We start from the raw sequence: 16,013 nt of genomic DNA, 5'->3' as shown, positions 1-16,013 counted from the left end.
CCTTGTGGTAATGACAATACTTGTTCTTGTTGCGATACTAAGCCGAGCCTCTCATCGGCTAGGGCTTCTCCAACTCAAACTTATCCTTAATTTCCATCAAGATTTAGTAACAGTTTTTGGTGAACTCGTACCGTGGCTCGTATGCCTTAACCTTCTTTGATTTTGGCTGTTGATCATCCGCCACCCAGACTTCTTTTTGCTTGTTTCCTTCCTTTTTCTTCCCGGTCGAGTCTTGCTGAGAAGATGGCTTCTTCTCAGCTCCCTTGGCCGGCTGTTCTACCTTGGTGAGCGAACAAAATCAGCTGCTTCTATATAGGCCTCGGTTTCCCGCACAACGCCTATGTATGTCCAAACCTTTTTTTTTACCAGATCAAACTTAAAACCATTATGCCTTAATCCCCGGAGACATTCTGAGTATGCCATTTCATCCGGAAGATTCTTAATCTGGGATTTTTCTTGGTTAAATCTCTAGACGTACGAACGCAAGCCCTCATTCTTTCCTTGGACAATTGTAGCCAAGTTAAGACTGGTCTTTCTTGGGGGAATGTTGAATGAAATGTTTCCAAAAAACAACATACTTAGAGTAGTGAAGCAATTGATGCACCCAGCTGGCAGGCTGTTGAATCAGTCCTCCGCCACGCCCTTGAGGGTGGACGGGAAGCACCTACACCAAGTGGTATCATCAACACATTGCACGTACATCAGGTTTATGTATGAAATGACGTGCTCCTCTAGGTTACTTGAGCCATCATAGGCACCCACGAGTACACTCTTTCCCTTTACAAGCTGAGGAGAGCTAAGAATCTCTTGAGAGAACGGAGGCGGCTTGTCTCCAAGATTAAGCAGACGCATTTTCCAATCAATGGTTTAAGGTTGTTCGGCCGGTCCGCCCAGGTATGGCACTTGGTCGAACGGCTGGCCGAACTGTCCATACTGTTGGAGGACATTAGGATTGTGCGGCAGAAAAGTATTAAAATTCCGAGGAATCTGATATTATACTGGTTGAATTGGTTGAACTGGAATGGGAGTTAGAGTACGAGCACGTTTGGCTCCTGCTGATCCTGGCCGTGTTGGTATGTTGGGAAAGAGAGTGATTGAAGAGTTCATCCGGCATTGCGGGAGTAGAAACGTGTCCGACTGAGCGGCCCGTTCCCGCCACTTGTGCCAGATGTACTCCCTGGCATCCCTCCAGCGTCAAGATGGCTCAGGATCCTCCCTTTGAGGTTGTCTTGTTTGTCACCTAGCCGACTGCGTTCTCTCAAGGGGTATTCCTAGCATCTTTAGCGTTTGTTGCCTTACTCTAATTTCTTCTTTGAGTGCCATCCTCCACCCTTCTGGACGGTTGTCTGGAGGTGGACGTCCTCTTTTCTTCCAACTCCTTTCGAAGCTTATTCAGAGCGACCTTTAGGGAGGCAGTAGTAACTGGTAGATCCTCAACCTCATGGAATGTGGCGATCAGAAGATCATTACAATTGATTGTTTTGGCTATATTCTCTATAAGGTTGTCCTGACCAGGGCAAGGGCCAGGGCCGGCATTAGGTGTGTGACCGTCTATTGCCATTACGAACGAGTATCCCCACGACGGCCAAATGTTTAACTTGCGGTAGTAATTGACAATTTTTCCAATTTTTTAACTAGAAAATGACATGTGTCACTTTTGATCTCTTTTTTTAGTACCTGTATATAGTTATTAATTTTAATTAATGAAATATTTTTGCTATTCAAAAAAAGTATATAGTTATTAATTGATAGGTTATTGATTGATGATTTTTCCAGTAATAATTTCGAATTAAAGTGAATCATTATTTTACTGATTTTCCAGCTTAGAGAAACTTTTCCAGAAAAAGAAGAAAGAAGCAAAGGACATCCTTCTTCCTTCCCTACTATTTGACCCTAAAAATGAAGATCAAAGTCAGAGAAAAGGATTTGGGCCATATTCAAACTTTCCTACAAATTCAATTCAATCACTAACTAGGTAAATAATCGTTGTCTTCAATTCTTTCATTGTTGTAACTTTTTCAAGTTTTCTTTTGATTTTTATTTATTTAGTTTTAGATTGGAAAACTCAAATTAATTTTTTAGATTTGGGGATTTTAGTTGAATCCACTGAAATCCCATTTGATACGCTACTGTAAATTTGAAGAAATTTTGTCAATATTTTGTGTTTGTTGAATTTGTGGTTATGAGGAAGAATGTGAATCCTCATTCAAGCAGGTTTTTTAGTGATAAGAAATGGATTATACCATTTTTCGCGAGTTTACTCGTATCGATTACTCTATTATTAGCTAGTATATTTGGAATGTATTCGCCGAATATTGATGAGGATGTATCACGATTTGATGGTATGGAAGTTGGTAAGAAGTCTGAGGAGTGGACTGATTATTTTGTTGAAGATAATATAAGGAGATCATTAGCATTGAGTGGGAATTCAAAAAATGAACCACCTCGATTCGCTTATCTTATATCCGGTACTAAAGGTGATAGTCAGAGAATCATGAGAGTATTGCAAGCTGTTTACCATCCGCGAAATCAGTATATTTTGCATATGGATTTTGAAGCTCCACCTAGGGAAAGATTAGATTTGACAATGTCTGTTAAAAGTGATCCTACATTCCATCAAGTGGAGAATGTTCGAGTGATGGATAAATCAAATTTGGTGACGTATAAAGGACCAACAATGATTGCTTGCACTCTGCAAGCTATAGCCATTTTGCTAAGGGGAAGTTTGTACTGGGATTGGTTTATTAACCTCAGCGCCTCAGATTATCCTCTAATGACGCAAGATGGTTAGTTCCACAAACTTTGCCGTTACAGTTTTCTTATGGTCTTTACTCTGCAATGTCGTTTAAGAAGGCTTTATGCTCTTTTCTCATTTCTTGTTTTGTGACCCATGTGTTATTTCTCTTCACAACGTGTGACATGTTTTATACGGTTTGAATTTTAGCTTTGTTAGATGTAAAAGCTCATTGATGCGATTAATCTGAAGGAAGAAGGTGAATTGGCTTACTGTAGAGCCTCATAGTGGTTGATCTGATGTTATTTTAATTATTATTATTTTTTTTTTCACTTGAATTGGGAGAAGAAAACCATAAGAAAAGTTGATGGATCTATACCTTGTTGATCTTTCATGTTTCTGGCTTTGTGAATGGGCTGTATATAAGTTGTTTATCGATACCAAATTGTGGCAATGAGTCAGTTTCGTTAACACAACCATCTTTCAAGAATTGTGCCTAGCCAAATGAAGTATACTTGCACCTTCATGGCCTCAATTAGTTATTAGTATAACTTAGCTCCTCTAGCATGTTGAGTTTGAATACTGACAAGTGTATAGGATTAAAACCTATTATATATTGGAAAATCATTATAGATATATGTAATTTGTTAAATAAATTAGGCTTTAGGCTAGTTTATGACTATTTTGAATAATCACTTTTGGTTCATGTAGCCGACCCCACTATGGGATTAAGGCTTTGATTGATTAATTGAATATAAAACAAATAACAATAGAAAGTAGAACTTTTGTTATGGGATGGAGGGTACATATTGATAGGTATCTCAAGGAGTCAAGGATGTCTAGTATAAATGAGCAGGCATTTCCTTTAAATCGTCATGTGTAGAAATAGCAATGATCTGTAAGGTCTATGATGCCATCACCTTTATTCTATTATTGTCAGATCTTAGCGCTTACTGCATAAAAGTCCTAAAAAAAATGCTTGGTGTTGTATAAATCTCATGGTAGTCTTGTGAGAAACTGAGGAATGGAAAACCCAAAAATACCATCACTGCTACCTTACAGGCCTTTTGGTTCCTAAAAAAGCCTTTACTTTATCCTATTCTATTGTTTTGTAGCCATTGGTAGGATTTATAATTTTATGCATTCTCTTTACATGGATTATTGATCTCAATCTAGATGTTAGAATATAAGTTAGCTATTTCGAATGTTATCTACTATCAATCCCAGCTTGATTATTTATATAAAAATATATGTAAAATTTAACTAATGCACAATTTTATATGGGATTACAGTGTAGTAGTTGATCTTCGGTTCAGGGATAGGCTGTGTGTTAGGGGACCTTCCAGTGTTGCCAACAATAGAGTTTTGACTGGTTATTATTAGTAGTTAGAAGTGGGGAAAATTTATACAATATGCTTGTATAATTTGATCACATCTTACTTAATGCTCCATAAAAGTGACGTCTGTCATGGTGTATTTGTTTAGGATCTTGCTTACAGCTTACCCAGGCTCTATTCAAACTGTTGCTTTTATCCTACAAGATTATTAGTAAAAGTAAACTTTGAAGAAAGAACATAGCATGGATGTAAATCTGCCTTCCATACCACAAATCCTGATCGTTTTTACAAATGTCTAGTATAGTACTTTTTCTTTCAGTTATGCTCTAGCTCATGTGTTGTCTGGCTTAATGAATATTCCTAATATATGCCTACAAGTTTCAGGAAGTAATGTGTTGCGAGGTTTAGGATATTTATTTCAGCTTTGGTACTTGTCAGTTAGTATCGGGTCTTTACTCTAAATTTTATCTTGTCTGGAACGTCAATCATTCGATTAATTCCTTCATCTATTTTCCTCTGTGTTTCGAGAGTTAATGATATGGTGGTGACCCTGGCTCTACTATTCTTGCATTTATTACAGCTGTATGCTTGATAATATAGACACCTAATATGCTTGATAATTTGGATTATTTGTTTTTCATATTAACCTTATCTGCTAAATTTACAGTTTTCAACACAAAGCGTATAATGTCATCTTATTTTTCGTCACACAGATATGCTTCATGTTTTCTCCAACTTGTCACGGAATCTGAACTTTATTGAGCATATGCAGATGGTAAATGGGTGGAAACTGTGAGTATGCTTCTACTGCAGACCTAAATTAGAAACTAATCTTTACTTGTATCCTAATTCATTTTGCTTCTACAGGAGCCAGAGGGCGAGGCCTATTGTTGTAGATCCTGGCCTCTACTTGTCCAAAAAGTCTGATCTTCTTATGACTACCCAACGCCGATCACTTCCTACTGCTTTTAAGTTATTTACTGGTATGTCTAATCAGATTTCTGCATTTTCTTTATACTTTTGCTTCATGTGTACACTTTGTAAACTGTTTTTCAGCTTTTTAACTTAGAAGGACCTTTTGAGATCAGAATCATGGATAATGACTGTTCTGAAACTGCATCTAGATTGCTAGATAATGTTGTGACTATATGCACATATCTCAAAGGATGATATGTATTAAAATACTTATAGTTAGAACTTAGTTATAGTAAAGCTGATCTGGACTGGATCACCCATACGAAATAGCTTGAAACCACGCTTGTTTACCAGTCTATCATGTGAAGCAAATTATTACCGGAAACCCGTAGCAAAACAGATGGAACGGAATTGATCAAGACATAGCTAGATGTGATTCCTACCCATGTTTTAAATTATTATATATTGCTTTGAACATATTTTGATGCAAATAAAAAACAATATGTGAACCAAATCCAATAACGCCCCAAGCATAGGAGGCTTAAAAATCTTTGACTGAATTAAGCCCGCACACTAATCTGACTATATATATTACTCCCTCCGTTTTTTTATCGGCTAGAGATGAGATTGCGCGGAGTCTTAGATGGTTTAATAAAATTAGCTTATGGTCCCGTGCAATGCACGATTAAAAAAAATGTATTTCAACAATTTTTTATAAATTGTTTGCTCTTATAAATGATATGACAAAGGTCAATATTCATTAAAAAAATGCTTCGTACTACATAGTAAACTTTAGGTTGTACATACCCATATGATATATAGAGTATAAAAAATTAATGCATTTCTTTTTTAATAATAATATTTTGCTTAAATTTTCTATATATATATATATATAGGTAAAGTTGGAAAATATTATACAAGTAGTGAATTAAAAATTTTCTAAGATAGTTTGAAAAAAAAAAGTAAATAAAAAATTGGCAGGAATTTATTTAATCAAATGTTGCCACGTGTCATTTTTTATTTGCCTTTAGTATATAGTTATTGATAAGATGTTAGTAGGGTAGATAAGGTTATTATTTTATTGAAAAGTAAAGTAGTGTGAGAGGGAGTAGGGACCTTTGAAAGAGTGATAAATGATAAAGTAAAAAAGAGTGGGGACATTAGTGGGTAAAGATATTAAATTGTAAGAGATTTCCAAAAATAGAACTCTAGTTTATAAAAAAAAAATGGACGAAATAGTAACTCTAGCTTATTAAAAAAAAAAACCGAGGGAGTATGTAATAAATTTGCAGCTTTTTCCGCTAACAACGCACTTAGTAATTTCCAATCAAGCCGGCACAAATTTTGCATCGGTAAAAATTCATACTTTTTGCCCAAAGAGTGTAATAAAATATTATCACAAAATGCAAAACAAATCCTAAATCCACTAGAAAAGTGAAAAACAAATTGTAACTCGATTAGGTTCCATACTATTAATTAATAAAGTAAACTTACTAAACATAGGGAAAAGCATGAAAATCGAAACAAGCACATGTAAAAACATGATAGCCAAAAGCTAAGCTAAATTCAAATTAAGTAGAGGAGAGTGTTTAAAACTATATGACAGAGGGCTTATTTATATAAATGGAGATTCCTAAGCATAGTCAAGATCATGGGTGACATTTCATAGTATCAATCGACCCCAAATAGTCATTCAAATTTTACCATGGATTTGTATTGAAAGGATGCCCTCACTTCCACTCTTTTTGGAGTGTTGTTTCCTTGGTGAATAGGAGTGATATTAATTACTGAACGCAATATGGCACTACAACCACTTAGATCAAAGCCAAAGAAGCTATAAAAACTACCACAAGAAAACTGCCAACAAAAATGATACACGAAAAGTCCTCCAAGCATCCTAAACCTAGGCATCATAGTGTACAACCATCTTTGAACCCATTCTTTTGACCACCATCATTAAACTTATGATTGGAAGGGACATAACCATTGTGTTTGATGAAAAATCAATGGAAAAAGAAGGCTGTCATTTGACACTCCAATCTTTACTAAGCTGTGGAATAGCGTCATGGATATTCCTAATGTGAACCTAGAAAAAGAGTAGACGATTCAAGCTTAATAATCTGACTACATTGCTTGGTCAACTTTAGAAGCTTCATATATCTGGGAGGAATTAGCAATATAGCTCAAATTTTTTATATAGAATAAGTGGTTCCTCATCACATATTGGAGGTGAAAAGGAATAGTTCATCATCAATAACTGACTTCTGCCTATATCAATATGCAATGCACCCTTACCCTTCACCCGTGACAGTGGTGTATCAAAGAAGACACAAACGAGGGCAGCAACTTACCAACAACAAAAGCAAGACAGAAGCACAGCAGGGGAGGGGAGTGAACCGTTGAGGAGCAGCAAAAAACAGAGGAGACAAACATCTTTAACATTTGGTTGTATTAGACAGAAATAGTAAAATGCCAAACTAGTAGTACTTGTATTAATTAAGGCTTGATTGCCATTTTTATGTTTGTGGTAGGAGTATAAATAGGAGAAGCATAGGAAGTAAAGGGTATCCAGAAAATTGTATTAGAACTTGGAGAGTCATGGCCTAAAGCCATGTTTATCATTCGAAGCCCTTGAGCTAATCAATCACAAAGTCCGTCCTTCTACTTGATCTTGTTAAATACACGTATTCCGTTGCAATTGGTATCAGAGCAGGCATGCCGCCGACACCTCTGACCGTGACGCCGGAGCGGGTGGCGGCGCTCGAAGAAAGAATGGAAGAAATCGTTGACAAACTCGGGGAGGGTGAAAATTCCCTGCAACAAGCGTTGCTGAAAAGACAGGATGAGTCCATTGATAAGGTGAGACAATCAATGGAGGGTAAAATGGATCGTTTTAGGCAGGACATCACCCAACAACTATCCATGACGACGAGCAGACATGACAGGGCACTGGACGAGATCCGCAACGCTCTCAAGGCGTTGGGAAAGCAGCCCACCCAACCCTTTGCGGGTAACGAAGAAGTGGAGCAACCAGTGAATCGCAGCGGCTTCAACGACTCACCACCACTAAACCGTGGGTTCAACGAAACACCCCTCGGAGCAGGAGCCTTCAATGGTTTTCGGTTAGGGAATTGGGAACCCGGAGCTGGGGGTCAGTACCACCAGCACGAAGAGAACCACGAGAGACGAGGAAGTTGGAAATTTAGGAAACTTGATATGCCGATCTTCGATGGGTCCGATCCAGACGGATGGATACTGCGAAGTGAATAGTACTTTCAGTTCTACCATCTCACGGAGGTGGAGAAGTTACAAGCCGCGGTGGTAGCTATGGACGGGGATGCCCTGAAGTGGTACCAATGGGAAAGCCGGCGCCGACCACTTGGTGGTTGGGATGACTTGAAAGGGCGCGTGTTAATTCAGTTCAGGCCGGTGAACGCTGGAACGTTGCACGAGCAATGGTTGGCATTGCACCAAACCACCACCGTCGTCGAGTATAGGAGGGTGTTCATAGAGAAGGCGTCACCATTGATGGACGTGCCTGAAAGCTTAATGAAAGGCCAGTTCATAAACGGCCTTAAGGAAGATATAAGGATGGAGATCCGATTACTTAACCCGTTAACCCTTGGAGACGCCATGGATCTAGCGATTCGGGTTGAAGAAAGGAACCGGGTCAACAGTGCCAGGAAGGCGGGTGGAGCTTTCACCAAACCCGGACCTTACTCGTATTTTAATCGGAGCCCCACTTCAACCCTATTAGGAGTTGGACCAGCCCAACCAAACACAACCAATACCCAAACACACAACTCAACCCAATTCCCATACAGCCCAATTCGTAACCCCCCTCAAAGCGGCCCACCTCACACAACCCAAACACCACAGTCGTCTGTAGCCTCAGCAAGTAGCCCAGTTCGTTCGTTTCAGACCCGTAACACCACCACCACCCGATTCAACGGTGACGTACGGCGGCTGACGGAGAGAGAAATCGCCGACAAGAAGGCGCGTGGCCTGTGTTTCCGGTGCGACGGTCGATGGACCGGCCCCACCCATGTTTGCTCCGCTAAGGGTTTAAGCGTATTGTTGGTGGAGGATGATGAATCTGACGAAGCAGGGGAGCTGGTGGCGTTAGAAGCGCCGGAGGAGGAGGCGGAGGAAATTCCGACTTCCGTCTCCATAAATTCGATTGTGGGTCTCACAAATCCGAAGACTATGAAGCTGACCAGGGTGATTAAGGGGACTCCGGTGATCGTCATGATTGATCCCGGAGCCACACATAACTTTATTTCCGTGGGAACGGTGGAAAAGTTGGGAATTCCGGTCACCGGCACAAACTCATTTGGTGTGTCGTTAGGCAATGGAGCGGCGGTTAAGGGTCGAGGAACTTGCCAAGGGGTTCACGTGAAGCTTGGAGAAGGATTCGAAGTGGAGGAGGATTTTCTACCCCTTCAATTGGGCAACTCTGATTTGATCATGGGTGTGCAGTGGCTAGAGAAATTAGGGGAGGTGGTGACGAACTGGAAACTCCAGCGAATGAGCTTTAAGGTCGACGGCAGAGAGGTGGTCCTTCATGGGGATCCGAGTCTGGCTCGTACAGGAATCACTTTGTAAGCTATGTTGAGGACGTTGAAGAAGGAGAGTGGGGGTCTGTTAGTGGAAATGAACAATATAGAGGAAGGAGGAAAGGAGCAGAATGTGGATCAAGCACCCGCATTTTTGAGAACAGTGTTGGACGAATACCAAGGAGTGTTTGTTGAGCCCAATGGGCTGCCCCCAAGCCGTGGACATGAACACTCAATCATTCTCAAGGAAGGAAGCGATCCCGTAAGTGTTCGGCCGTATAGGTATCCTCCATTTCAGAAAAACGAGATTGAAAAGCTCATCGGGGAAATGCTTGCGGCGGGAATCATTAAACCTTCGACTAGCCCTTTTTCGAGCCCCGTTCTTTTGGTCAAGAAGAAAGACGGATCATGGAGGTTTTGTGTGGACTATCGGGCCTTAAACAAGGAGACCGTGCCCGATAAATATCCGATACCGGTGATCGATGAATTGCTTGATGAATTGCATGGGGCTCGGATATTTTCGAAGTTGGACCTCAAGTGAGACCGGAAGACACCCATAAGACCGCTTTCCGCACTCATGAGGGACACTACGAATTCCTTGTCATGCCCTTCGGTCTTACTAATGCACCGACTACCTTCCAATCCTCGATGAATGATGTCTGTCGGCCCTTCCTACGTAAGTTTGTACTTGTCTTTTTTGATGATATATTAGTTTATAGTAGTAATGATCAAGATCATGTGATGCATCTCAAATTAGTGCTTGCTTACTCTTAAGAAACATGTCTTGTTTGCTAACTATAAAAAATGCGAGTTTGGCAAAAATAAGGTGGCATATTTGGGCCACATTATTTCCAGTGAGGGGGTAGCAGTTGACCAAGAGAAGGTGGGCTCTATGCTAAAGTGGCCCATTCCTAAATCCTTGAAGGATTTAAGAGGCTTCTTAGGCCTCAAAGGGTACTACCGAAAGTTTATCCGTCAGTATGCTCATCTCGCACGGCCACTCACGGAGCAGCTCAAAAAGGATAATTTCGGGTGGTCGGAGGCAGCAGACATTTCATTACGGGCTCTCAAAGAAGCTATGGTCACGGCTCCGGTTCTCACGATGCCGGATTTCACTAAAACATTCATTGTGGAGTCCGATGCGTCGGGTTTTGGGTTGGGAGCAGTTTTGATGCAAGAAGGGAAACCCGTAGCATTTTTCAGCAAGGTTTTGGGACCTAGAGGGCAAGGTAAGTCAATCTACGAGAAGGAACTCATGGCCGTTTGCTTGGCGGTGGAAAAATGGAAGCATTATTTATTGGGGAGGCGTTTTGTGATTAGGAGTGACCAACAAAGCCTCAAGTACATAACCCAACAAAGGGAAATCGGAATGGAGTATCAAAAATGGGTTCGGAAATTAATTGGGTTCGATTTCGAATTGCAATATAAACCCAGGGTGGCCAATAGGGTGGCGGACGCCTTATCGCGACGGGGGAAGGACGAAGAGTATGGAGAGCTTGGAGCGTTGATCACCACGCAAAGGGTCAACTGGGAGGTGTTGAGGGCTGAGATCGCAGGAGACAAGGAAATCCAAGGGCTGAAAACAGAGGTAGAGAAGGGAAATGGAGCCCGAGGCTATATAGTAGAGAACGACCGACTGCTATACAAGGGTCGTGTAGTGCTGCCGCGTGGTTCTAGCTTGAAGCAAGCTCTTTTTCAGCTTTATCACGACTCTCCCGAAGGTGGTCACACGGGTGAAACCAAGACTTATTTAAAAATTGGGGCTTATTGGTTTTGGGCTGGTTTGAGAAAAGAGGTGGCTGCATATGTGAGGAGTTGAGCAATCTGTCAGCGAAACAAGCAATCACAGCAAACACCGGCGGGGTTGCTCCAACCCTTACCGATTCCGGAGAGAATTTGGGAGGATATAAGTATGGATTTCATCGAGGGCTTGCCCAAATCGAAGGGAATTGATACGATCCTAGTGGTAGTGGATAGGTTATCCAAGTACGCTCATTTTATTGGGCTCAAACACCCATTCACGGCGTACAAGGTGGTAGAGATTTTTGTTAAGGAGATAGTGAGGCTACACGGAGTTCCAGCGAGCATTGTCTCAGACCGAGATCAAATTTTTCTTAGCATATTCTGGCGTGAATTATTTCGGATGCAGGGGACCGATCTTAAGAAGAGCACTTCATACCATCCTCAAACGGATGGGCAATCCGAGGTGGTCAACAAGAGGTTGGAAACGTATCTCCGCTGCTTCGCGGGTGAACAACCCAAGTCGTGGGCTTCATGGCTGCCTTGGGCCGAGTATTCTTATAACACCACTCCTCAATCTTCCACGCAATTCACTCCCTTCATGGCGGTTTATGGTAGAGCCCCCCCTAAACTACTCAAGGCTGAAGGAGGACACACGGCTGTTGGGACCGTAGATGAGTTATTGCGAGAAAGGGATTTGGTGCTTGATGAATTAAAGAGTAATTTGTTACGGTCACAACACATCATGAAGAAACATGCGGATTTGAAACGAAGGGATGAAGAGTTTCAAGTCGGAGATTTTGTGTTCCTTAAGTTACAGCCTTATCGACAGAAATCGTTAGCAAAAAGACCGTTTGAGAAGTTGGCGGCTCGCTTTTATGGGCCCTATGAGGTGGTGCAACGCGTGGGGAAGGTGGCCTATAAACTTAATTTACCTGATCATTGCCGCATCCACCCAGTTTTCCATGTGTCTCAACTGAAACGCGCCATTGGGGATGTTCCTAATTCTCCCACGATACCTCAGCAACTTACTCCGGAGTTGGAGCTTGTGGTTGAGCCCGAGGATGTGCTGGAGGTGCGACAGAAGAAAGGGGCCAGTGGTAGGCTGGAGGTGTTAATCAAATGGCTGGGAGTTCCGGGTTTTGAGTCTACTTGGGAGGATGCCGAGACGATCAAGGAGCGATTTCCCACTTTCCACCTTGAGGACAAGGTGGCACTTTTGGGGGGCGGTATTGCAATGCACCCTTACCCTTCACCCGTGACAGTGGTGTATCAAAGAAGACACAAACGAGGGCAGCAACTTACCAACAGCAAAAGCAAGACAGAAGCAGAGCAGGGGAGGGGAGGGGAGTGAACCGTTGAGGAGCAGCAAAAAACAGAGGAGACAAACAGCTTTAACATTTGGTTGTATTAGACGGAAATAGTAAAATGCCAAACTAGTAGTACTTGTATTAATTAAGGCTTGATTGCCATTTTATGTTTGTGGTAGGAGTATAAATAGGAGAAGCATAGGAAGTAAAGGGTATCCAGAAAATTGTATTAGAACTTTGGAGAGTCATGGCCTAAAGCCATGTTTATCATTCGAAGCCCTTGAGCTAATCAATCACAAAGTCCGTCCTTCTACTTGATCTTGTTAAATACACGTATTCCGTTGCACAATATCTCTTCCTTTTCATCCCAAGAGATCTTTCCATCTAGCTTTGATCTCTCAAATATCTTTTAGGGTCATCACATGATACATTCAAATTTTTTAGGACATTCAGTCATCAGGTGACTGTACCCCTTGACTGTATATCCTATCTGCTCTTATATCTTATTTGGCCTGCCCTTCCTTGAAAAACTCCAAATTTTCAGTGTGCTCTTACCTTGTATGTGACTTATACAGCTAGTCAAGGCTCAAGAATTTTCCCAATGTACTCTTTTGTATCTTGTTACCTCTCCTTGGCTTCGTTAGGTTTTATTTTGGAGGCTAGAGAGTTAAGGGGTAATGTATAGGTGTGGAAACATGTTTATGAAAGAAAGCTTTATCTGAAATAACTGGACAGTGAAAAGCTGAAGAATTATGAATTTATTTGGAAGTCTGAATCAATGTTCATGACTGAGAATTCAATCAAAAACCTGTGTTTAAATCTGATGTGATTGAGTTATTTCAATGACTCAAATGCTTCATGTCCTATTATGAGAGTATGGGAGACTTGTGAGCCCCTTTGGAGAAAATTTGGAAAAGTGGATTGGGTTGTCATATCTCATATATGTTTGGTTTATCATATATATTGGTAAAAGTCAGAAATTGAAAATACCTGAACCAAACTTAAATAAATCAATGCTCCTTAATGGTTTATTGAATCAATTGCTATTGTTTAGGGTCAAAATAAGTGAAAAATGAAGTTAGTGTTTAACTGAAATAAACTGCAATCTGATTTTGCCCAACCTGTATGCTTCATCATTTTATACACATAATCAGAGACATGTCTTTGGTTTCCCTTCAACCCTTTCGCATCTCATTGTATATCATTTTATTTATCTATCTACTGATATGAGCTGTGGTGGTAGTTGGCTCAATGGAATTGCCTGATTGACTGTTTGATCTTTTGAGCAAAGTTTCTTAGGTAGCTGTTTCATGGGAACAAAGTAGGGGGGGGGGGGGGGTGAAAAAAAGCAATTGACTGTTTTCACTTTCTTACTCGTTGCAGGTTCAGCCTGGGTAGTTGTGACTCGATCTTTTGTGGAATATTGTATATGGGGATGGGACAATTTCCCTAGAACAGTTTTAATGTATTTCACTAATTTTATGTCTTCTCCTGAAAGTTATTTTCATACTGTAATTTGTAACAATGAGGATTTCCGTAGTACGGCAATAGGTCATGATCTTCATTATATTGCATGGGACAATCCACCAAAACAACACCCTCGCATTTTGTCCATGAAGGACTTTGATAAGATGGTAAAAAGCGGTGCACTATTTGCCCGCAAATTTGCTAGAAATGACCCTGTTTTGGACAAGATTGATAAAGAGCTTTTAGGTCGCGCAAACAGATTTCCCCCTGGTGCATGGTGTGTTGGAAACTCTTCTGGCGGGGCTGACCCCTGCTCATTGCGGGGTAACTATTCTGATTTTAAGCCAGGCCCTGGTGCTGCAAGGCTTCAGGAGCTTATGAACACATTAACGTCTGATGAATTTCAGAGTAAGCAATGTTCTTCAAAGTAATGAAGGCATTCTCTGTAAAGTTTTTGTAATTTGTATCATATACATTCCAGAAGAATTCTGGTTGAGTTAGCAACAAAGGTATACAAGATCATCTTTTTTCTTGGAATAGCTTTGTCAGTTTTTTACTTTACTTTTTAGCAGTTTTTTGTCATCAACGGTTTTCTCAAAGAGAAATCCCTTTTAAGTTTTATGTTTTATAATAAACTAATGATCTTTATTGCTTGTTTTTTAAGTAAGACTAAGTTAGGTTCCGTGCCATGCATGGTAATTTGAAATAACTGCTTTCCAAATTATCACTATATCAAATATGACTTTCGTACTACATTAGAACATTTGATTTGATTTAGAACACCTAAGGAAAGGTTTAGAATATCAGATTTATAAATTAGAACACACGAGTAAAAATTTAGAACATAAAAAATATTCTTACATAAGAAAAATTCTCACGAGAGCCTCTCTCTCTCTCTCTCTCTCTCTCTCTCTCTCTCTATATATATATATATATATATATATATATATATATATATATTCTTGTTGAAAGAATTCGTATGCTATATTCATATCAATTGAATGCTAAAGAACAACAATAAAATTAGTTGGAGAAAATAACATTATGAATAATCAACTTGTGTCTTTTTTGGCAAGTATTATTGAAGTATATTCATAAATTATTCAAATAAATAACAAAAGTATCATTTGTTGATTTGATATTTGTATTTCATTGTCTAAGTTTGTAGCTTTTATTACATAATTAAGAATAAATCTTGTTGTAATTAACGTACATAGTACATAAAATGTGTTTCCTAAAAAAAAACTCAATTTGTCATAAATTATATATGAGTTTTTTTTTTTTTTTTTTTTTTTTTTTTTTTTTTTTTTTTGTTGTTGTAGTTGTCAATATGTTGTTTTATGGAAACATTAAATCTTGGAAAATTTTATTCAATAATCCGACATTTGAGTGGTCTCTCTTTTTTTTTTATTTTTTTTTTAATTTTTATTAATCTGACCTTTTGATTATTCCACAATAATCCAAGCTTTATAAGGTCTTTAGGTATTTTTTTTTATTTCCAATTTTTTTAACTAAAAAAAATGAATATCAGCCTTCCTTCCCCTATTGACACCGATAACCCCCATGAACGACCACTTCCTTCCCGTTCGCCCTGACCCCCCTTTTCCAGCCACTCTCTCCCCTTTCTCCCTGACCTCCCTTTTTCGGCCATTCCCTACTCTATTCCCCTTCCCCTCTATTTCACTTGCCGCTCCGGCCAGCCCTCCCCCAGCCACGCCACACCCTACAAAAACAAAAATTCCAAATTAATACTAAGAATTTTAAATCAAAACCCATGGAGTATAAATTAAAACTTAGAATTTCAAATCCCATAGTAAGATCGATTGATTTTTTGCTGAAAACATAGAGTTCTTGAGGAAGTTTCATTCTTGATCTTGCAAATCCCTAATCAAATTGGTTGGGGGGGGGGGGTAAATTCTAGGGTTTTGAAGATCTAAGATTTCTTGCAAATGGA

The 16,013-nt window shown here is 39.9% G+C and overlaps 1 protein-coding gene across 1 annotated transcript; it reads left to right on the top strand.

Annotated features, from left to right (window-relative positions):
* The first annotated feature begins 1,798 nt into the window (after positions 1-1,798).
* On the top strand, positions 1,799-14,598 carry LOC110683580 (beta-glucuronosyltransferase GlcAT14A-like). The gene is made up of 4 exons (XM_021859985.1): positions 1,799-2,786; positions 4,785-4,863; positions 4,939-5,054; positions 13,976-14,598. Exons 1-4 carry the CDS (start codon positions 2,183-2,185, stop codon positions 14,488-14,490), a joined length of 1,314 nt encoding a protein of 437 aa, XP_021715677.1. The 5' UTR covers positions 1,799-2,182; the 3' UTR covers positions 14,491-14,598.
* Positions 14,599-16,013: the final 1,415 nt, after the last annotated feature.

Source organism: Chenopodium quinoa, unplaced genomic scaffold (assembly GCF_001683475.1).
Source record: "Chenopodium quinoa cultivar QQ74 unplaced genomic scaffold, ASM168347v1, whole genome shotgun sequence".
Classification (NCBI taxonomy): domain Eukaryota; kingdom Viridiplantae; phylum Streptophyta; class Magnoliopsida; order Caryophyllales; family Amaranthaceae; genus Chenopodium; species Chenopodium quinoa.
The sequence above is the reverse complement of the archived record's forward strand: the minus strand, read 5'-3'. Positions and strand labels throughout refer to the sequence as shown.

Excerpts from the sequence above, each read along its gene's own strand:
- LOC110683580 (XM_021859985.1), top strand. The coding sequence starts at position 2,183 with ATGAGGAAGAATGTGAATCCTCATTCAAGCAGGTTTTTTAGTGATAAG. Across the intron at positions 2,787-4,784 it reads TCCTCTAATGACGCAAGATG|ATATGCTTCATGTTTTCTCC; the intron begins GTTAGTTCCACA and ends TTCGTCACACAG. Across the intron at positions 5,055-13,975 it reads TGCTTTTAAGTTATTTACTG|GTTCAGCCTGGGTAGTTGTG; the intron begins GTATGTCTAATC and ends TACTCGTTGCAG.